Source organism: Barbus barbus (assembly GCF_936440315.1).
Source record: "Barbus barbus genome assembly, chromosome: 45".
Lineage (NCBI taxonomy): Eukaryota > Metazoa > Chordata > Actinopteri > Cypriniformes > Cyprinidae > Barbus > Barbus barbus.
This window is the reverse complement of record NC_136723.1, coordinates 12,361,341-12,383,669: the sequence shown is the minus strand read 5'-3', so window position 1 is coordinate 12,383,669 and position 22,329 is coordinate 12,361,341. Positions and strand designations below refer to the sequence as shown.

The window sequence follows — 22,329 nt, the reverse complement described above, 5'->3', positions numbered from 1 at the left end:
GGTGCATGTAAAGTTTTGACTTCAACTATATATGCATATTTATTTTACACACACAAACAAACACACACGTATATATTACGTATAGCAAGTAAAAATAGTGTTAGATTTTTCTTACCATGTTTGAAGACCACAACCTGCGTATCTCCAACTTCAGAGAGGTATACACTGTCACAGTGTCCCATCTCTTCTGGGGTCGGGGGAGTCTGTTTTGAAAAATCAACAAGATTGAGACTGACACAGAGCGACCATAATGATGTCAACTGGCTTGTCACCAACTCACATCATACAAAGTGCACTCATGAAACATTAACTCAAAATAACTCACCAGTCTGGGCAATGCTGTGGCTCCCACCGTTTTGCATAGTCTTCTGAGGTCCCATTTTGAATTCAGCCTGGGTCAAACAAAAAATTTTGCTTTTATTCTGATTTAACAAGCCAACACATATAAACCTGAATAAATGCTGAATCAAGCAGCACAAAAAAGAAGGGATCTTCCTTTTTCTCACCTGACCACCATGAGCTTGTACTTGTTGGCGTAATGAAGGGCCATGTCAGCAACTTTGCCCCCAGTCACAACCACATTGGCCCCTGAATCAGCGATAGACTTCACCTGGGCCTCCATCAGGTCCTCTTCTCCTTTACTGAAATTCACGAGCTCCTCTGCGTTCTTTATAAGTACTGTTCCCTGTGAAGAATCAGAAAGAAATATTGAAAGAAGAAAGCCCAAAAGCAAAGGAGAACATGATTTAAAGCACATTTCTTGAACAACATACAAAAGAAATACTGTCAACCCATAGATACAAAAGGTCCATCTAATCCAATTCAATAAGCATTTTTCCAACCTTTGTTTCAGTAACCATGCAGTCAAACAGACAGGAGAACACTGCTATCTTTGCGTCTTTCACTGACGTGACGTCTCCTTCGGTCTCTTTCTTAAATACCATCCCATGAAGCATCGTGGAAGAGTTCAGTCCACAGCCCTACAAAGAAAAAATAAACAAATAACTGAAACTGACCCACAGACACCTCATTCCTTTAAAGCGGTGCCTAAATTCAGGTTCTACTTACCAAAATTTTGCACACTCTGACATTATCGACATTGAAATTGCCAGACTCAGGGAAGATTGAGACTGTAAAATAAGTAGTAAATAAATAAGATGATTCAAATTAAATTAAATAAACACTATCACAAAATAAACTGAACTTTCCCAGAGTACACCGAAGCAATCATGTCTTACCGCAGGCCTGTGCGATGAGGTTGGCCAGGAAGTCCTCGTTGCCGTACTGTTTGCTCATGACGGCTGAGCGGATCATGGCTGTGGCCTCATCCAGATTGTGCAGGTTCTTCGCAGATGAACAGACACAGTCGGGCAGAATCTCCAGAGTTTTCTTACATGCCATCTCATAACCCTCAATCACCTGGGGTTCAACATAATCATCAGCTCAGGCAAACATGCTATCAACAATGCAAATAAATTATATAACTTAAAATTAATTTGCAGCGATTAATCATACTATTTGTGACCTTGGACCACAAAACCAGTCATAAATGTCAATTTTTTTAAATTGAGTTTTATACATCACTTGTTAGGAAAGAACAATATTTGGCAGAGATACAACTATTTGAACATCTGGAATCTGAGGGTGCAAAAAAAATCTAAATATTGAGAAAGTTGCATTTAAAGTTGTCCAAATTAAGTTCTTAGCAATACATATTACTAAACAAAAATTAAGTTTTAAAATATTTACAGTAGGAAATTTACAAAATATTTTCATGGAACAAGATCTTTACTTAATATCCTAATGATTTTTGGCATAAAAGAAAAATCGATCATTTTGACCCATACAATGTTTTGTTGGCTATTGCTACAAATATACCCGTGCTACTTATGACAGGTTTTGTGGTCCAGGGTCACATTTAACCCAGGTCTGTTTTGACCCAGAAAAGTTACATAAAACATTCTAAACAAATACATATTTTTTAGCATGGGAACCAAACTTTGGGTTGAGATCCTTTTTTTTTTTTTATACCACTTAATGCAAACCTCTTTCCAGACAGTGACGTACTGCATTAGTGTGGTTGTTTACTGACCTCTGAAACAGACAGGCCCATCCTCAACAGCTCTTCTGCAAGCTCCAGCAGAGCACCAGCAAACACCAGCACAAAGTTTGTGCCATCGCCTACTTCCTGCTCTTGCATGTGGGATGCCATTACGATCATTCTGGCTGCTGGGTGCTGAACCTTGATGGAAGGAAGAAAGAAAAAAAGAGAGAGAGACATTTACAAATATAAATAAATAATAAAAGATACATATATTCTTCCAATTATAATTTATAATTGGAAGGCATTGGTTCTTGTTTTTATCACAATTACTATTATTTACCTCCAGCTCTCTGAGAATGGTGGCAGCGTCATTTGTGACAAAGAGTTTCTCCAAGTGGTTGATGACCATTTTGTTCATACCTAAAAAGAATTAAATGATCATGTGACAGTCAGTGATATCACTAAAAAGGTCTAATACATCATAGTGAACCAATAATCCTCACCATTGGGTCCGTATGCAGTTCTTGTGGTCTGTGCCAGTTCTTTGCATGCCTGGATGTTCCTGAAAACAGCCTCCTCAAGACCTGAATAGTGCTGATTGTGGAAAACAAATAGCAAACGTAAGTCAAAAGTCATTTCATATTTTGAAAACAAAACATTTGGGGCTGGTTAGCGGTTTCAGTATTCAGAGCGGAGTAACATGCTTGTTGATTATTTCAAAGTGAAATACAAGGCGGGGGGGGGGGGGGGGGGGGAGATATAGTTGAAATTTCTATAATGTATAGAGTAATATTTCTCTGAGAAACTTTGCATATCATGCAGTAATTGTAGATTCACACACCATTGCTGTCATGCGAAGAAAACAGAAAGCAATGCTACACTGGTATAGATCTAACAGAAAGAACCACGAGTAGTAGTTATCATATTTGCTATTATAGTTATATTTATCAAAACTGTTTTTGTCAAGAGCTATGGACGTCAATATCTATTCAAAAATCTCAAATACTTAATTTTTAGAAGCTAAACTGTTACAAAAGCAAATGAACTGGAAATTAAAAACACAAAATCTCAAAGCAAATTAATTAAACGATCTGATCAGCATATCAACAAACCGAATATCCAGAGATTCCGATTGGGGAACTGCCCTTTTATGGGGAACTGCATCCTTTATTGTTGGATTACTCATGCATTTTTTTAAAGACGTTAAATAAAACAGTACATTTAAATAGTTTTGTGATTCTACAGCTAACCAAAATTAATTACCTTCCTAATATTAGCTATAACTCAGTTGTGTGAGTGATGGAGGTGTGCGCAGTGTCTATCTGTCAGTGGCACATGTCTTCAGCTAACATGCTAACTTCATTCATCCGTTACTTTCTAACGAAACACAATTACTGTCAAAACCACGATATTTCATTAAGACCTAATGGTAGTGACGGCCTTGTACAAAATATTATCCTTCTGTTGAAGTCTGAAGCTGTGCTGGTTTTACCGGTAACTTGTGCGCGCTGTGAGGCCCATGTTCTAGAAACCTCTATGAGGAGTCACTGTGTGCGCTCTAAAAACAACACAATACGAGCAAAACACTGCTTCAAAAGCCCTACCTTCGCACCATCCTTTAACATCTGAGCAAAGCCCGGGGCTTTGGGGACGTGAAGAGCCATTTTGAGCAGATAAGACAGATATTACTGATGCAGGATGAGGCTACAGCGCACGAGAAGCACGCAGTTAAGAAAGAATATTAGGCACCGCTGATGAGCGCAGAAACACGGATTACTGATCCAGACAGACGAGAGAGTGGAGCGCCGATTGAGTCGATTGATCCCCACCCAAAATTAATTTATTTATTTATGAGTGAGTATGTGAGCATAGTATATGTTATAATTAGTTTTGGTTTTTTTCTGAGCCAATTGAATTTATGAATTTAGTCTAATATAAATTTATGAATATTAGTCTAATTTAGTTTAAGATCATCAAATAACTATTATTTATTATTTTGTTATATTTCATTTTATATATCTTTATATTTTTATTTCATTTTAAATTTCTAAATACAAATATAAAAATATACTTTAAAAACATTAAACAATGCAATACAAATATAAAGATATTTAAAATAAAGTAGACTAAATAAAATAGATTAATAAATAATAGAATAATAAATGATTTATTTACCTCATATATATTGTGAAGTATTCATATCACTTTAAATTAATGAATAATCTAATTAATTGTTATAATTTGTTTGAGGCCAATTAATATTTGAACTTATACTGTATTGATTTATTATGCTATTTATTAATCTGTTTTATTTAATCTACTTTATTTTAAATATCTTTTTTAATGTCATTTTTACATATCTTTTTAAACATATATTTTAAATATATTTTAATTGCTTTTCTGTGTGACCCATGTTTTCCAATCAATTTGATGTACATAGCTATGAAAAAGTTACAAATCATAAACCTGAACCATCTTCTAAAGAAAGTAGAAAACTACTTTGCATTGTTCTTGTGAATGTGTGGGTGACTCAAAGCTGATTGGAGGGATGGACATTGTTGTAGTGTAAAGTCATGCCATCTGAGCCATTTAATTGGCGTCTGGCTGGCACACTCAGAATCACAGTGCCACTCTGACAGCCTCCTGCTGAAGAGCCGTGATTACTTTGGCTGTACTTGTGAACCTGCTTTTGGCTTCTCAGTGTACACTACGAGGATTACGACTAGTTTACAGTGACTTTTTACAGTATAAACACAGTGAAGAAGATCTACAGGATTCTCAATGGAGTGTCTTCAGCTCTGAGCGACTCTTGAGGCTCTTTGAAGATTTGTATTAGAGAGTTTTCTGTAAATACGTTTCTACTGTCAGGTAAGGGGTTCTTATGGTTTCCTATAGTCATATGTAACAAATCAAACTTCTTAAAAATCTTCTTTTAGCTTTAACAAAGTAAAGTTACAGTAGTCAATGAACCTTTTTAACAGGTTATAGCAGCCTTTTCATACTTTTCATGACATTAACATTGGGCTTTCAATCTTCTGTAAATATATATATATATATATATATATAAAGTATAGTCAATATACATATAGTATTACTATAAACATACACAAATATGATTTCATAAGTCATTTCAACACTAAGAAACACTGGGCCGCCAATACACAGGTATGATCTCATTTGCTGGCTGGAAGAGGATTTATCTCAATTGTTTAATCCCTGATGCAACTTTGGACACATGATGAAACCTTCTCATGACCCATGAAAGGCTGCTGATCTCATACATCTGAAGCATAAATAAGGTTCATATCCACCTGTTTAATCCACATATGCTCTTTTTCTAGGAATAAATGATCACCTCAACTAGACGAGTCTCTGCAGATAAACCTGAAGTACAAATCGCTTTCAGCCTCGACGAAACCTCAGGTATCGGTTAAGAATATCCAGATTATTATTTTAGATATTTACATGCTTGTGACAAAGACACTGTGATTGAGAGACTAAAATAGAGTTGTGTCCCCCGCTCTGCACGGCCCATACGATGTGTGACTTCTACCAAAATGGCAACAAGCAAAACCCACCCAAAGCCTCTCATGTGGGATCAATTCAACTTTTGCCATCCTTTACAAAGAAACAGGTGCCCCCTCTATTTTAGTTGATCTCTGGCATCTTAAAAACAAAATATCTACCTAGCCACAAAGTCATCAGCGCTGTCAAAGTGTTTTACAGCTATTCGGGCAAATGCTTTGATGGCAGCTGCTGCCTGGACATTGCAGCATCAGGTTTCTGTTTTAATACCTCAGTGCTGCATGATTCACTCATTTGCTTTTAGAACACTGGCCTAAATTTAAAAGCATTCAATACTTCACGCTTCGCTGCTACTTCGCCCTGCATACTTTATTTTTTATTTCCCAAAAGTGGTACACAAATAGAGTCCTACACATAAACATGCTATATTTTAGTCTTCTTTCCCATAATCCTTCCTTCTTTACTTGTGTGTGTGTGTGTGTGTGTGTGTGTGTGTGTGTGTGTGTACAATTAACAGCCACTCATTTATGAAAACTATAAAATAAATAATTTAGTTTAACTGAAATAAACAAATTAAAAATAACAACTGTGGAGAACAAAAGCTAAACTAAAATACATTTTCATAACTCCAAAACAAAAACAAAAAAAAACACAAATAAATAAATAATAAAAGCAATTGTGTGTGCGCGTGTGTTACTTACACAATTATTATAAATATATATATATAATTATTAATCCATTATTATACATACAGTAATTCTGATATAAATTCTACAATATATGCAGAAAACTACACACAGAATACACTATACACACACTATTATTATACATAAAATAATTCTAATATAAAATGAAAATTCCAAAATTATACATACAAACAAATTTAATCCCACACACACACACAAATACATATATACAGTCTGGATCCAGCCCTTATAAAGACCTGAGATGACCGAACACCTGAGAAGAGATGATGCCGACCCCCCCAGAGGACCTCAGATGATGCTAACCCTCAGACAACATACAAAAATACCAAGTTTTGCTATAAGTTTGATCTCAACATATAATAATTGCTGTTAATAGTGTTCACCATCTGTTTGATTACATGACATTAACAAACTGCTTGATTTTTACCGTACATTTCTGCCATATGGACATAAACTTGAGATAGTCACCACTGATAAGTTATTACTAAATATAATGTAGAAACTTTAATTTTCTGTAAAGCTGCTTTGCAACGATTTGCATAGTGAAAAGTGCTAATAAACTTGAATAAATAGTACTATTATTATCCATAAATTAATTCTAATATAATATTCTATAATTATACAAAAAATAATAATTCTACACACACTAATATTCTACATAAAATAATGCTAATATAAAATTCTATAATTATATATACATAAAAATTAATACTACACACACATATGTACACTTACTGGCCACTTTATTAGGTACACCTTGCTAGTACCAGGTTGGACCCCCTTTTGCCTTCAGAACTGCCTTAATTCTTCGTGGCATAGATTGCCTGTTGATTGAGACTGTTGAATCTCCCGTTCCACCACATCCCATAGGTGCTCTTTTGGATTGAGATCTGGTGACTGTGGAGGCCAATTGAGTAAAGTGAACTCATTGTCATGTTCAAGAAACCAGTCTGAGATGATTTGAGCTTTGTGACATGGTGCATTATCCTGCTGGAAGTAGCCATCAGAAGATGGGTACACTGTAGTCATAAAGGGATGGACATGGTCAGCAACAATACTCAGGTAGGCTGTGGCGTTTAAAAGATGCTCAATTGGTACTAAGGAGCCCAAAGTGTGCCAAGAAAATATCCCCCACACCATTACACCACCACCACCAGCCTGAACCATTGAGACAAGGCAGGATGGAGCCATGCTTTCATGTTCTTTAGGCCAAATTCTGACCCTACATCTGAATGTCGCAGCAGAAATCGAGACTCATCAGACCAGGCAACGTTTTTCCAATCTTCTGTTGTCCAATTTTGGTGAGCCTGTGCGAATCGTAGCCTCCGTTTCCTGTTCTTAGCTGACAGGAGCGGCACCCGGTGTGGTCTTCTGCTGCTGTAGCCCATCTGCTTCAGGGTTCGACGTGTTGTGCTGTCAGAGATAGTATTCTGCATACCTTGGTTGTAACGAGTGGTTATTTGAGTTACTGTTGCCTTTCTATCATCTCTAACCAGTCTGCCCATTCTCCTCTGACCTTTGACATCAACAAGGCATTTTCGTCCACACAACTGCCGCTCACTGGATATTTTCTCTTTTTCGGACCATTCTCTGTAAACCCTAGAGATGGTTGTGTGTGAAAATCCCAGTAGATCAGCAGTTTTTGAAATACTCAGACCACCAAAAACCATTCCACGTTCGAAGTCACTTAAATCCCCTTTCCTCCCCATTCTGATGCTCGGTTTGAACTTCAGCAAGTCGTCTTCACCACATCTACATGCCTAAATGCATTGAGTTGCTGCCATGTGATTGGCTGATTAGCAATTTGTGTTACCAAGCAATTTAACAGGTGTACCTAATAAAGTGGCCGGTGAGTGTATGTATGTATGTATATATATATATACAGTGCCCTCCAAAAGTATTGGAACAGTAAGGCCAATTCCTTTTTTTTCCTGTAGACTGAAAACATTTGGGTTTGACATCAAAAGATGAATATGAGATGAGAGATTAACATTTCAGCTTTTATTTGCAGGTTTTTCCTTCTGGATCTGATACACAACTTAGAAGATAGCACCTTTTGTTTGAACCCACCCATTTTTCTTTTGGAGGGCACTGTATATATATATATATATATATATATATATATATATATATATATATATATATATACACACTCACCGGCCACTTTATGGTACACCTTGCTAGTACCGGGTTGGGCCCCCTTTTGCCTTCAGAACTGCCTTAATTCTTCGTGGCATAGATTCAACAAGGTGTTGGAAACATTCCTCAGAGATTTTGGTCCATATTGACATGACAGCATCACGCAGTTGCTGCAGATTTGTCGGCTGCACATCCATGATGCAAATCTCCCGTTCCACGACATCCCAAAGTTGCTCTATTGGATTGAGATCTGGTGACTGTGGAGACCATTTGAGTAAAGTGAAATGCTTAATTTTAACTAAATTAAATGCTAAAATAAATAATAATGATTTTATAACAAACTAATAAATAATCTCAATATTTAAAAATGTTGTTATTATTCTTATTCTTATTATACATAATAAAATTCTTATATGAAATTATATGTTCTATAAATATTTTAAACATTTGCAAAAATGTCTATATCTATCTTATATAAAACAATGAAAGACTGATGAAGTGGGGAAAAAAATACAAAATTCAAAATAATATATATATATGCAGTCAGTTAGCCATTTCATTTCAATTAATGAAAGTGTCATGCTGCTCCCCACCTGGCCACATTCTGCAGGAATCACGTGCATATCATGTTTCAGATAATACCCTTGCAAATTTGAATGTATATTTATCTTTTAATTGGCCGTCTGGCTGATGCACGACTGTAAACAGGCCTGTTTTTAGCTGGTTGCATCAGAGGATTCTCAGAGTGAGTGAGTGAGCCCCACTTGGACATAGCTGGCATGGCGGGAATCAGAGCAGACAAGCTGTCTGTCAGAGTGCTCGTTAAAGACAAGTCATTATGAAGAACCTGGGAGATAGTTACTTTCAATCTGTCCGTTCGGGATTTAGAGTCCATGGCCGAACAGCTGGTGCTCAAGTTTGGCTTTTGGCACTGATCTGGAAGCAGTTTCTAGGTGAATGGCCACATGTATGTTTACACTATGAAACTGGACCTGGATCAGTGTAAACAGCTAACTGGACATGCTGTGGTGTCGTGTGCACTGTGGTATGATTTAGCTGATTAGATGGATGTAGATGTCACCACTAAGGCCTTGGAGTAAAGATCTTAAACATTAGCATTCTCATTTCAGACATGTTCCTCTGGCTTTCTTTTCCTCTCAGAGTTGAAAGATGCAGAGGATCTCCTTCCATCATTCCCTGACCTTGAGCAACGCCTGCAGGTAAAGTTTATAAATAATCTGTTTAAAACATGACAGCATAGTACTGCATGCTTAGAATACAATTACTGAGTCTGCTGGAGAATACAGCTGTAATACGCCTCTGATAGTAGTAGTAGATATTATACATTATATCTCACAACTAAAGATTACTGCTGTTTTAAAAGGTTTGTCGTTGTCTCTTCCTTGACTGAGGACATTTGTTCCTCCTTTGACTATTTTCAGTTTGACACACAACTTTTATTCAGTTTATTTAATGGGACATATAGAGAATCCAACTTTTTCATCAAGGAAATGTTTCAGTAATGCTTCTATAGGACCACAAGATGGCATCAGTTTTATTTACTTTTAAGTTATCATTAGACTTAACTGGAAATCAAAATTGAATGATAATATCAAAATGACAAATGATAAATTTGAAAGAAAAAATAAATGTATATTAAATAATGTTATTATTATTATTATTATTATTAAAAAATACCATTATTAATGCAAAATAATAACTACATTTATTTTTTGCCACTACAAGTCCATCATTTATTATTATTATTATTAAAATACATTTATTAAGTACATTTAATTTTTTACCATTAGAAGCCCATGAATTATTATTATTATTATTATCAATACATAATATAAATATAGCATTTATCATTTATTAACGGATAATTATTCATTAAAAACCTTTACAAAAAATATTTTTCACTAGAAGCCCATCAGTTGTATTATTATTATTGCTGTTGTTACTATTATTAATATTATTATTAAATACAAATCTTTATTATAAAATCTTTATGACATAAATATAATATAAAAACATTTCATCTTTGTCACTAGAAGCCCATTAGTTTTATTAATTATTATTGTAGTTGTTTGATTGTTATTAAATAAAGATCTTTATTACAAAATCTTTATTAAATAAAAAACATTAAATAAAAACATTTAGCTCATAAATGACACACTATGTATATCTAATAGATATTTTTAGGTCTTATTGTGAACATTGTGAAAAATAAATACTTCCTCATAATCATTGATCAAAATGTAATAACTTGGTTTTCTTTTTTGGGTGACGTCCTTTAACTTTTCACAGTCCAGTCAATTCCACAAAATGTCCTGGCCAACTTTTTCTCCCCTTTAAATATGTTGTTAAACTCAAAGATACGGTACATTACGCAAGTAAAATGGAGAGTGAATGCTGTTTCATGCTGACATGAAGGGTCGGTTTTAATCGTTGACAGCATGACTAGAACTTTTTCTCATACAATTTCCTCATAACTAGTACATTACTGATACAAAAAAGGCCTTGTCACTAATATCAAATACTCTCTCAGACTGTTTTTTTTTTTTTTAGCGAAAAAGGCTAAAGCAAAACTCTAAGAGCTTGCATGTGTCTCTTCGCATCATGAAATGTGCTGACTATTGTGTAGATTTAAAAAAAATCTGTAATCTTTATCTTTTAGCAATCTATAAAGCTGTTTATCTAATTATTTCAATTTATTTAAATTTCTGGAAGATTCCCCATAAAAGTGTCCCTCTCTGAAATGCTGACATCAGAAATCATAGGCTGGACTTAACATGCACACCCACACATTAGGGGAAAAACTGGGAGAAGTTGAAGCGTTTTGTCGCGTGGATGATATTCTGTAGGACTGTGGCGTGAGTCATTGTGAAAGAAGAAGTTCCTGACACAAAAGGAATAAAAAATTCAAGCGTCTCACAAACTGTTTCCACATATGATGTTTCATCTATTGATTGAAACCCTCTTGTCAGGCCGAATGACGATTCTGTGTATATTCCAGGATGTAGCAGACAATCCAAATATAACATCCTAAAAAACGAAGTTCCTGAATTCATCTCCAGTCACTGCAGCTACAATATATAGACAGACAGACTATGTGTCATCTAACTCATTAAAAAGAGCAATTGTGGTTTGTTCTGAAGTATTAGGAAAAAATAAAACACAATAAAAAAAATGTGATGTAATAATCTCATTACCTTCCTCACTAGCCTGTGCTGCCGTGTCGGTCTCTAAAGGAGTCCATAGAAGTATACAGCAACCACTGCAAGATGGCCAACGAGTTCAACCAGGTCAAACATGAAATCGCCACGCTGGAAGACAGAAAGTAAGCTGAAAATAACTCAAAACACAAACACGTATTCTGATATTACTGAGATTGTTTTCAAATTCTGTTAATTACCCAATTAGAATCCCATTATGTTTGTACGATCAATAAATACTCTGATACAATATGTTCTGTATGAAGACACACATTGTTGTAAGTATGAACAGACTATTGATCAAAGCTGCCATTGTCATGCTGCTCTATGGTTAAAATAGGCCTGTGTAATCATGACAAGACCTGTAATACTGTATTGGGGTGGTATGCAGGACTTTTTGTTTTTTTAACATTTACATTGCAAAACCACACTTTGATGAAAACGAAAGTGCACTTTAAAGCCTATAACAAGTATACTCCACTTTTTTAGGATTCCAAACAACTCTTTTTTGAAACACCTAGTTGAGTTTTAAAAAGTGCATTTGTAATCACATTGTATATTACAATAACTTGTAAACTAGTCATGAAAATGTATGCAAACATAACTAACATTATAGCTGCACACCTTCATTTAGTCTGGTTCTATTTATAGATGGAAAACACAAGACCTTTCTTTCGTCTAAATGCCACTGTAAATTTCCAGTGTTTGTGCTCTCTCTCTGATTTTATTTATTTTTCCTAAAGAGGAAAACACATGAATTTTTTTTCAAAATACACTGAATTTAGATAAAACACCAAGCTCAACTAGAGTACCATTTCTGATGTTCTCTAGTGACATACTGTATATGTTTTTAATTCATCTTTGTGCAGTTAAACACTTTTAACCTATTGTTTTTCACATTTTAACCGTTCAAATTAAACACAAGACACAGAAACGTGGCTGTCACCACATTACAACCCTGCTCAAACAGTTAACTATGGTCCAAAGGCCATATGTAGATCACCCACTGGCTCAGTGCCTTTGTGAGCTAGTGAAACATTACAAACCACAGACAAGTCTCTGCATCTAGACATCTACTGTCTATAATATATATATTTTTTCCAATTGAGATCATTGTGTCAACACAGGTACCCTAAGCTATGGCATTGACAGTTTCACTTCCTATTAAATAGTTTCAGGTACAGAACCACCAACTGTGGTCACCTCTCTGACACCCAGCCCACATAATATGTTATTTTGGCACACACCTTTCATATCATCATTACATTAAATACAGTCAATAAAATATGTGATGTAATGAATGATTATAACATGTTTGTGTTTATCACGCTCAGGAGAGAGCTCATGACAGAGCTGCTAGAGGATGAAAAGGTGTCGATGGAGTTTGCACGACTTGAGGAGGAATACAGGATACTTACAGAAGAGAACCAAAATCTGATAACAGTCCATAGCCAACGCGCACAGCAGCTAGAGACGCTCCGAGTGATCAGTCAAAAGAGGCAGGGCTCCTCGTGACCTTTGACACCAGTGCGACAGAGCTTTCACCTCTGGGTCTCCACTATGGCTTATAAACATCTCAGCATTTCTTCAGTGCTTGTGTAATGTACTGAAGCAGAAAACTGATCTTGAATCAGTGTGCTTAGACTGAGAGACTTAATCAGTGTATATTTATATTTTAAGCTAATATGGGTCTATTTCAGAGCGGATGGTCTTGTGGCCCAAACTTGAGCTGAGCGGTCGCCTCACTCATATATGTTTGACATCGCATTCTGAATATATACAAATTTTCTTCTTTGTGTGTTTTAAGGGTTTTAAGTGTTTGTTGATAAATGTGCTTCACTCACCTATACTGTACAAATGAAATGCTCTGCTGTGAAAGTTGCTCTCAGTAAAAGTTTTTACTCTTTACTGTCTGCCAACTGCATAAAATAGGAATTAAGGAATTATATTTCTGTTTAGCTATTTGAGTTCAGGCTAGGTGACGATAAATGTATGACTATACACCATTGTTTAGTAACTCAGCAATAGGGAACTTGGGTTTCGAAATGTGATCTGCTCATTTTAGGATTGTGAAAACCTTCAAAAATATCAATGGCTGACACCCCCCTCCCACACAGCTGAAATACCAGAGGTGTATGTCCACAAACCAGTTTAGCAGCATGAAAGGTTTGCTTCCTCCAGATTTAGGGTTTAAATAGTCTAGAGCTTAGTTTAGTTAGTGAAGGTTTCCTTTTCTTTATCAGAATTGATTGTGAATGTTAAAAATGTAATGACATATGGTTATTCTGACATTTAGACTCCGTGAGTAGCATTTTACACTAGTGTTTACTAACCATAATATGTCAATTGTACCATAAAAGAGTGACATATTTTCTATTAGTATTATATAACTCACAACTTATGTAAAGACTCTAAATAAAAAAAGAGTATTATGGTATTAAATGAATGATTTTAAGCATTATAGCTACTACTACTTTTTTTAAGTTAAGAAGACACAAAGTGTGCTTGCGTCTGGCTACATTGGTCCAAATATTCAATATAGTGAATATTCCATTTCGTTTTTGTTTGTAAGTTTCCCAACTCAGGACTGACGAGGTTAAATCTGTCTGTCAGGCTGTATAGTGGACTGTGGGTGAAAACCACGGAGGTCTGGCAGTGGCAGACTGAAAAGTAAGGAAGTAGTGACGTTAATGATTGACATGAAAGAGGGCCAATGAACAGAGGGCTGTGTTTGAGAAGGCGGGACAAAAACTTTTTTTTTTTGGCAGAAGTCACATGACACCAGAGTGAAACACAAGCGCCTCCTTATTTTCATATAGTTACAAGTGAGCGCTTTAAACAAGCCGAGTTAGTATGCAGGATCAAATCCATCTTTTCCTCTCACTCTTCAGTGATATGACAGGTGAGTATATATATATATATATATATGAACTCTTGTGGTTTTGTCAGTCAAGAGAGACATAAAGGCATTGAGAATGAAGATCGGTGAACTTTATAAAGTTAAAAATGTCTAATTTAAATGTAAAAACGTATTAACTTGATTAGTTTAGATATAGTTCTATTTCACGCCATACAGCTGTGAGCTTTTCAGTGATCACGACTGTATTCTTCTGTACAGATGTCTTTTTTCCCCCAATCGGACGTTGGCTGTGGCTCAAAACATAATGGGCTTTCCACCTAGACAGCATTTTAAGCGTCGTATCCTCGTTCCGAAGGTTCTATTCGAACGTTTAAAACGCGCCTAGGATGCTGTCTAAGTAGGCGGCTCACTAGGTTTTGTAACACAAGCGTAATGTTGGGGTTTTATTACATCCAAGGCTCGTCTGTTTTAACTCAACACAGGATTAGGGAAATGAGTTCCAATGTTTCCGTTTCACAACATAAAATGCTCCAGCTGAACTGTATGAGGCAACCAGTCCCTAAGTTCCTCGGAAAGTGGAGGACTTTCATGGAAAGGGACAGACGGGGGAAATGCTTGCTCATCCTTTATCAGCAAAACCCAATGAGTCAGCAGTGAGAGACACCCTTGCGCCACACACTTATGACTCGACTAGGTCAAATTCTCAGTACATTTGAGATAAGGAGCTCCTGTGGGTAAGCACACGTACGTAGTGAATTTTTTCCCGAGGCGCTTTTGTTTTTAGCCTTAACGTACTTCCCGTAGAACGAGAGTTTTTAAAGAAGTATTACGCGAGCAAGAGCGCTGCTGAACATCAAGCCAGACAATTGCAAATGTGACAGTATTCATACAAGTTCACTGTAAAAGAGTTTAATACTGAGCAACTTACGTTTGAGACACAAATTGGCCAGTTAATGAGTAAATAATTCCAAAACCGGCCAAGCAAAGCACAAAACTGAAACAGAGTCGTGAGTGGAGTGGCATGAATTTCCCCTTCACACAGTATCACTCCGCTCCATTTCCTATTCCCTGCTGTGCAACTGGCAGATTCTGGAAGTAAACTCATTTTCTCCATTAAAAATAACTTAAAGATCCTTAAAAAGTTTGTTAATCAATGCTATATGCTTTTGTTAAAGCCATCAGGCTGCATTATTTCAATTTTTTTTTTTAAATCATGTTGAACAGTGGAATTCTGGGTGGAAAACTACATTGCCATGGTTCTACAAAAAATAAAATAATAACAAATAAATAATAATATAATTCTAACAAAAACCTTTATGGGAAAAATGTATGACAAAATGCTTCTGGAACCAAGTCTGCTGAGAAAGTTGGTGAGCATTGTTGAAATTTGTAAAAACTGTAAACACCATAGGGGATTTTAATAGTGTGTTCATGACATGGAAATCCTTAGACTGAATATATATATTTTAAAAGTTATGCTGAGCTCTAAAATATTTAATTGGTTAGAAATTGCTCTTTAAAATTGCTGCATGCAACATCCATAATATGATTTTGAAACATCTCTATCCAGTAACAGGAAAAGTCTTGGAAATTCAGTGGTTAGACTGTTTAGAAAACATGATGCTTGCTTTATATGTCTAATAAATGAATTTCAAAACTAAAATTTTCAGTTATGATTAGTACACATCACAGTTTCTTTTAATTATATTCTTTGTTTTTACCATACAGATTAACATGTCGGTGGAAAACTCCAAGTCGTTTAAGTTCACCTTCCAGTCGTCTGTGCACAGTTCCCACATTCTGCAATGTCTGAATGAGCAGAGGAAGAAAGATCTTCTGTGTGATGTGACTGTTGTGGCAGAGACCCAGAGTTATCGGGCCCACCAGGCAGTTCTGGCGTCCTGCAGTGATTATTTCAGCGCTCGTTTGTCCAGTCATACACCTGAAGGAATTATCATCAACCTTCCTGATGAGGTAACAACATAGTTAAAGGAGGAAGTTCATGGGATATCTTTGGCCCAATATTGCAACAGAAATATTTAAAGGTATAGTTTACCCAAAAATGAAAATTCTGTCATTACTCACCCTCATTTCGTTCCAAACCCATAAGATCTTTGTTCATCTTCGGAACACAAATTACAGTTGTTGTTTTTTTTCAACTGCTTACACACAGAATCTTTACTTTTCACATAATTTCTGAAACCTGACACTCAAACACCAGAACCACACACCAAATCTACAAAAACATATGCTAATTCTCGCCCTTTGACTCAGTTTTCAATTTCATAAAACATTTTTTTGCAAAACAACAATTCTCTATGTAACACAAAAAAATCTAACAGGAATTATTATTATGGCAAAGGTGTTTGCAAATGTTTGCTTTTGAGATTTGTGATATTTTGAATGCAGTGCTTCGTTTTGCAAGAGATGTGAGGCATTTTGCATGTTGTGTGTGCAATTCTTGGATTTATGTACAAAGTTTTGAAAAAAGAGGCAAAGTTTTGAAAATGTGTGTAAGCAGTTGAAAAAAACTGCAATATTTTTTATGAAATCCAAGAGCTTTCTGACCCTCCATAGACAGCAAGGGTACTACCACGTTCAAGGCACAGAAAGGCAGTAAGGACATTGTTAAAATAGTCTGTGCGACATCAGTGGTTCAACCATAATTTAACAAAACTACGAGAATACTTTGTGTGCGCATAGAAAACAAAAATAACTTTAACTTTAAATAATAAACAACAATTCTTCTCTTCTGCCATTATTGAGACAGAATTTTTATTTTTGCAGAAACTATCCCTTTAATTCATTGTGAGATATGATGCATTTTAATGCACTTGATTTAAAACATATTGTTTTTTCATTTCGAAGGTTACCTCAGAGGGATTTGAACCCTTGCTGGACTTTGCCTACACTTCAAAACTCATCTTTACCAAAGAGAATGTGCTGGAAATCCGTAACTGTGCCTCTGTTCTTGGTTTCAAGAACTTGGACAAAGCCTGCTTTGACTTCCTTCTCCCCAAGTTCTTTGACAGCAGCAGAAGTGCATCAAAAGTCCAGAGGAAGTGCTGCAAAACCAAATGCTGCAAATCACGTGGGGCTGAATTGAGCTCAATTGATGGGGATGATGTTATTGATGAAGACAAATCATTACTTCAGCCCTCGCAGCTTCAGCTTGAAGTCAAGGAGCCAACTTGTCCTCCCTCGGTGGCCATTGAGGACGTCGGAAAAAACTGTCACAGCCAGAAAGACACAGATTACTCCATTCTGTGCCCAAAGTACCGGAAGTTTCAAATAGCTTGTGGGAAGGAGCGATCCTGTCTAGATGTTTGCGACTCGAAACCCATGTCCCTTGACAAGACAGAAGACTGCCCTTTAAGCTGCCTACCTTGCTCAAGCAATGAAGATGAAAAGGAGATCTTATCATGCGATAAGACACCTCTCATTGGCGATAAAGATTCTCTTCTGCCTGAAGGTTGTCCCCTGAATCCTGGTCCTTGCACAGGCCAGCCATCATTTCCAATCTATAATGAGTCTGCACAATCCATTTGTGACTCTGAAAAATGGGGAACGTCTCCTAGCTCAGGACCGGAGGATGTTGTGAGGCCATACGTGGAGCTCAAAGCTGACCGATGCAATGAACAGAGGAGCACAGAGGAAATGGAGGTGGCCAAACAGCTCACGTTCTGGCCGGATTCTTGTCAGGCGTCTCGCTCTGGCCTGGGCTTGGTGGCGAAACCCTTGAATCTCAACTGTCTGAAAAGCTGCCACCCAGATCCCAGAGAAGTGGAGTGTCCTTTCCTGCAGAACTTTGGTGCGGTGGGCGCTCATCTGCATGATGGAGAGGGGGGACCCACGTCACAGGGCAGTCCATACATGCCCTTCAACCAATCAGGGGAGGACTCTGATAGCTTTGACACAGAGGGGGACAGTGAGTCTTACAGCAGTGAACGAGTGTGTGAGGTGAGGGCTGCTTGTATTTATTTGTGGTGCTTCATTGGTGTGCAACAAACCCTTATCCCTAAGCTTTTGTTTGAATGATGCATGAAATTGTGCGCTTTGTTGAGGAAAGATGTGCATTAAAGTTTTAAGTGATCAAATGTCCAGTTGTCATGATGGACAATAAGGTCAATCAATCAATCAATCAATCAATCGTAGACTTACTTTATAGACTCAACCTAAATAGAGATGGAAATTGCTTTATGACTAATACGATCAAGATAATAAATATTTTATACAAACAACACAATAATATTATGAATATTTTATTATTTTTAATAATAATTAATATTATGCAAAATTATTTTGTAATCTAAATAGTCGCAAATTTATTTGAACCTTTGTTAAATTTTCCAAAGTTGTCTTGGAATCTAAATGGTTGTGAATTTATTTAAATTTTTGTTTTCTAATTGTTAAGCAACACATTTCTTACTTAAGAAGTTTGTAATTATTTCAGAAAAAAAAAAGAGTTGAGTAATTAGCCAGCGATACATTAAATTAGTTACTTTGCCTGTTAATAGCATTGATGAGCGACTTTATTTAGAGACCCACCAAATGGTGCAATTTAACAGCACACCTGCTATTAAATCAATATTAATAAAGACATTTTGGTCAATCTAACAATTTGAGACCTACATCTTATCTAGAATTTCATACAGTTGGAATATGCAAAAACCTGGCACCTCTGGAAAGCATTTTTAGATTTGTTAATGTTGGTTGTACTTTGCACTGTTCAGTGCCTTTTGAGCAGTTTGGAATCATAATTACGTTGCACACCTGATAATGACTTGTCAGACTCCTTGTGAGGTCAAAAGTCCACATAAGTCCTGGGTGAAGACCTTAAAAGAAGCATTAACCTGTAAATCTTTTGCTCACTGAATGTTGAGGAAAGTTGACATATTGTTTCAAATATAAACAAATCTGCTTCCGTGACTTCCATGACATGTTGATTGTTTCCCTCCAGATGGCGTTGCCGCTCTCTGTGGGTCAGATCGTGTCTCTGAGCAGGAATGACTTCCAGCAGATGCTGAAGCAGCAGTGCTTGACACAGGAGCAGCTCGACGTTGTGCATGACATCCGCAGACGGAGCAAAAACCGGTTTGCAGCCCGGCGCTGCCGCAAGCGGAAACTTGACTGCATACACAACCTGGAGTGTGAAATCGAGAAACTGGTGAGTATTCAAAAGATCCTTATAGTCTGAGGGATCCCTAAAGGCTTAAAGTTTATAGCTGTATACTCTTCCACCACTTCAAATACCTCATTCAGGATTAAAGTTTTGATCTACAGCTTTCAATTAATTTCACAAAAACGTGACTGGGTCACATTTTAGTTTTTTCAAGAAAATGCTTGAACTATTTTAAGGATCATTTATTATTTTTTAAATGTAATTTCATCAGATGAGTTATTTTGATTTATTTTGTAATGCCAATGAAAGTTTTGATTAGGTATATAAAATTATTTTTACTCAATGGATTTTTGTATTGTTTTTTATTGTTTTTATGGAAAAGAATTGCGTAGTATCTTAATGGTCCTGGCATTTCAAAGACTTTTCTTTTCGAATCGAAAAATCTGATTTGTTATTTTTGGGTGAAATATGACCTGGACAGGCTTTTGTGAGATTCATCCATGCATTTGAATTGCGTGTAAAATTTACATCCATTTGGATTACTCAGTTTTAACATAAACAGACTAATAAACTTAAAGGGATCGTTCACCCAAAAATTAAAATTGTGTCATCGTTTACTCACCCTCAAGTAGTCCCAAACCTGTATGAATTTATTTGTTCTGCTGAACACAAAGGAAGATATTTTGAAGAAAGTTTGTAACCAGGCTGTTTTGGGGCACCATTGACTTCCAAAGTAGGAAAAAAAAATACTTCATTTTTGGGTGAACTATCCCTTTAATGTGATGGATATTTGTCAGTCATACATAAAACATATGCATTACATTAAGTTAAAAAGTTTATTTTAATAATAAATTTATTTTCATAACTTAAATGTCAAAAAAGAATATAATATAGTTAACAAATCTTAAATTTAGGCCTAATATTTTTTAAAGTGTATATATCTGGTTTCTTTGTGCTGTGCAGAGGAGCGAGCGAGAGAAGCTGACAGCTGAAAGGATAAAGCTGAATCAGATGAAGATGAAGGCCTGGCAGAGTTACTCAGGCCTGTATGAGAGGGTCTGTACTGAAGCCGCCCTCAGACCCGAGCAGCTTCAGGTGCTGGCCAAATATTCCTCTCCAGACTGCCCGCTGTCTGCCTTCCTGTGCCCCTCTCCAGACCTTACTCAGAGTCCCCAGGCTTCAGACTTCTCCACACACACCTGTTACTCTGGAGCCAAACCACCAGTTAGTTCCTCAATGGAAAATACTGTTGCACAGTCAAGCTCACAGAACCTGTTACCTCTTGGGGTCGCAGAAGCTCAGTCATACACCTGTCTTCTTGACGCCTCGCCATTGGAGTGTAGTTCAGTGGTGAAACTCACCACTGATCTGCTCATCAGCGATCATGAAACAGACAAATTGCAAAGTTAAATGTGTTTGTTGAAGGAAGGACCATAGAAAATCACTGAAGGACTTTAATTACTCACTAAAGGTGCATTTAACAAATGTGACATCACTACTGTCCTCATCTGATCGTAGGTTGTACGTTGTTTTATTTTTTTACTCGAACTCTTTAAGCATTAGCATTAAGTTTGTATTGGTCAGTGTTCAGCGAAGTATTCCTTTACCTAAAACAATCATTTATAGTCTTAACACACATGTCCCCGAACATCCTCACATTCTTATGGAATCAATCAACCTCAATTCACAGGATCATTTTTGGACTTACAACACAACAAACCTCATCTCACAGCTCAATAATAACCTTTTTTCTTCTCAGGGGACATAAAGCTATTGGACTAAACTGTGCTGTAATCTGTTTTTGCTGAAACTGTGACACTCAAAATGTCTCGAAACATTAGAAGAGACCATTGAATCTGGGAATCAAATTCTCAGGCGTTCGGTACTGCACATACTGTAGTTTCACTAATGTTGATTTTATGTAATTAAACTTTTTTTTTTTACTTTCCCTCCATCAGTTGTGGCAGCAGGGAAATCCAATTGTAAGCAAAAACGGTTTCATTATATATGTTGCCTTAAATAAAAATCAGATCTTTTTTTTCTTTTTAAATTTAATGTGACAACACTTTGATTATTCCGCTCTAATGTTTTGCTTTGGACCAAATTATCCTCTCTTCAGAAAGCTTGTTAATAAAAGACTAAAAAAAAAATTAACTTGTTTTCCTTTTAATTAGTTAATTCTGTAAATATCTTTTATTTAAATTATTTTAATCAAATAAATCCTATGCTGTTTGTTGTATGTACAGGTCCTTCTCAAAAAATTAGCATATTGTGATAAAGTTCATTATTTTCTGTAATGTACTGATAAACATTAGACTTTCATATATTTTAGATTCATTACAACATAACTGAAGTAGTTCAAGCCTTTTATTGTTTTAATATTGATGATTTTGGCATACAGCTCATGAAAACCCAAAATTCCTATCTCAAAAAATTTGCATATTTCATCCGACCAATAAAAGTGTTTTTAATACAAAAAAAAAAAAAAAAAAGTCAACCTTCAAATAATTATGTTCAGTTATGCACGCAATACTTGGTCGGGAATCCTTTTGCAGAAATGACTGCTTCAATGCGGCGTGGCATGGAGGCAATCAGCCTGTGGCACTGCTGAGGTGTTATGGAGGCCCAGGATGCTTCGATAGCGGCCTTAAGCTCATCCAGAGTGTTGGGTCTTGCGTCTCTCAACTTTCTCTTCACAATATCCCACAGATTCT

At 36.3% G+C, this 22,329-nt stretch overlaps 3 protein-coding genes across 6 annotated transcripts in view; 2 read left to right on the top strand and 1 right to left on the bottom strand.

Annotated features, from left to right (window-relative positions):
- The window catches only part of LOC306864330 (T-complex protein 1 subunit theta), a 163,546-nt gene that overhangs the window by 3,313 nt on the left and 137,904 nt on the right, over nucleotides 1–22,329 (bottom strand). For 2 of the 3 annotated variants that reach the window (XM_079408291.1, XM_079408292.1), the window contains exons 1-10: nucleotides 3,649–3,806; nucleotides 2,548–2,638; nucleotides 2,385–2,464; nucleotides 2,093–2,242; nucleotides 1,239–1,419; nucleotides 1,069–1,130; nucleotides 843–980; nucleotides 507–685; nucleotides 326–392; nucleotides 116–203 (exon numbers count right to left, since the gene is read on the bottom strand). In XM_079408291.1, coding sequence (XP_079264417.1) covers nucleotides 116–203; nucleotides 326–392; nucleotides 507–685; nucleotides 843–980; nucleotides 1,069–1,130; nucleotides 1,239–1,419; nucleotides 2,093–2,242; nucleotides 2,385–2,464; nucleotides 2,548–2,638; nucleotides 3,649–3,708 — 1,096 coding nt within the window. In that variant the 5' untranslated portion in view covers nucleotides 3,709–3,806. Of the gene's footprint in view, nucleotides 1–115; nucleotides 204–325; nucleotides 393–506; nucleotides 686–842; nucleotides 981–1,068; nucleotides 1,131–1,238; nucleotides 1,420–2,092; nucleotides 2,243–2,384; nucleotides 2,465–2,547; nucleotides 2,748–3,648; nucleotides 3,807–22,329 lie in introns of those variants that run through there. The other variant, XM_079408293.1, reaches the window with a different exon arrangement.
- On the top strand, nucleotides 5,392–13,148 carry LOC306864339 (MAP3K7 C-terminal-like protein; the record flags this gene model as incomplete). The annotated part of the gene is made up of 4 exons (XM_079408303.1): nucleotides 5,392–5,467; nucleotides 9,577–9,635; nucleotides 11,643–11,758; nucleotides 12,968–13,148. 4 exons carry the CDS (start codon nucleotides 5,392–5,394, stop codon nucleotides 13,146–13,148), a joined length of 432 nt encoding a protein of 143 aa, XP_079264429.1.
- LOC306864329 (transcription regulator protein BACH1-like) lies at nucleotides 13,851–21,398 on the top strand. Of its 2 annotated transcripts, XM_079408289.1 has the most exons (5): nucleotides 13,851–14,535; nucleotides 16,222–16,467; nucleotides 17,362–18,453; nucleotides 19,454–19,660; nucleotides 20,579–21,398. In XM_079408289.1, exons 2-5 carry the CDS (start codon nucleotides 16,228–16,230, stop codon nucleotides 21,023–21,025), a joined length of 1,986 nt encoding a protein of 661 aa, XP_079264415.1. In that variant the 5' UTR covers nucleotides 13,851–14,535; nucleotides 16,222–16,227; the 3' UTR covers nucleotides 21,026–21,398. The 2 variants fall into 2 exon arrangements, with proteins under 2 accessions (XP_079264415.1, XP_079264416.1); XM_079408290.1 differs by lacking the exon at nucleotides 13,851–14,535 and having other exon boundaries at nucleotides 16,162–16,467.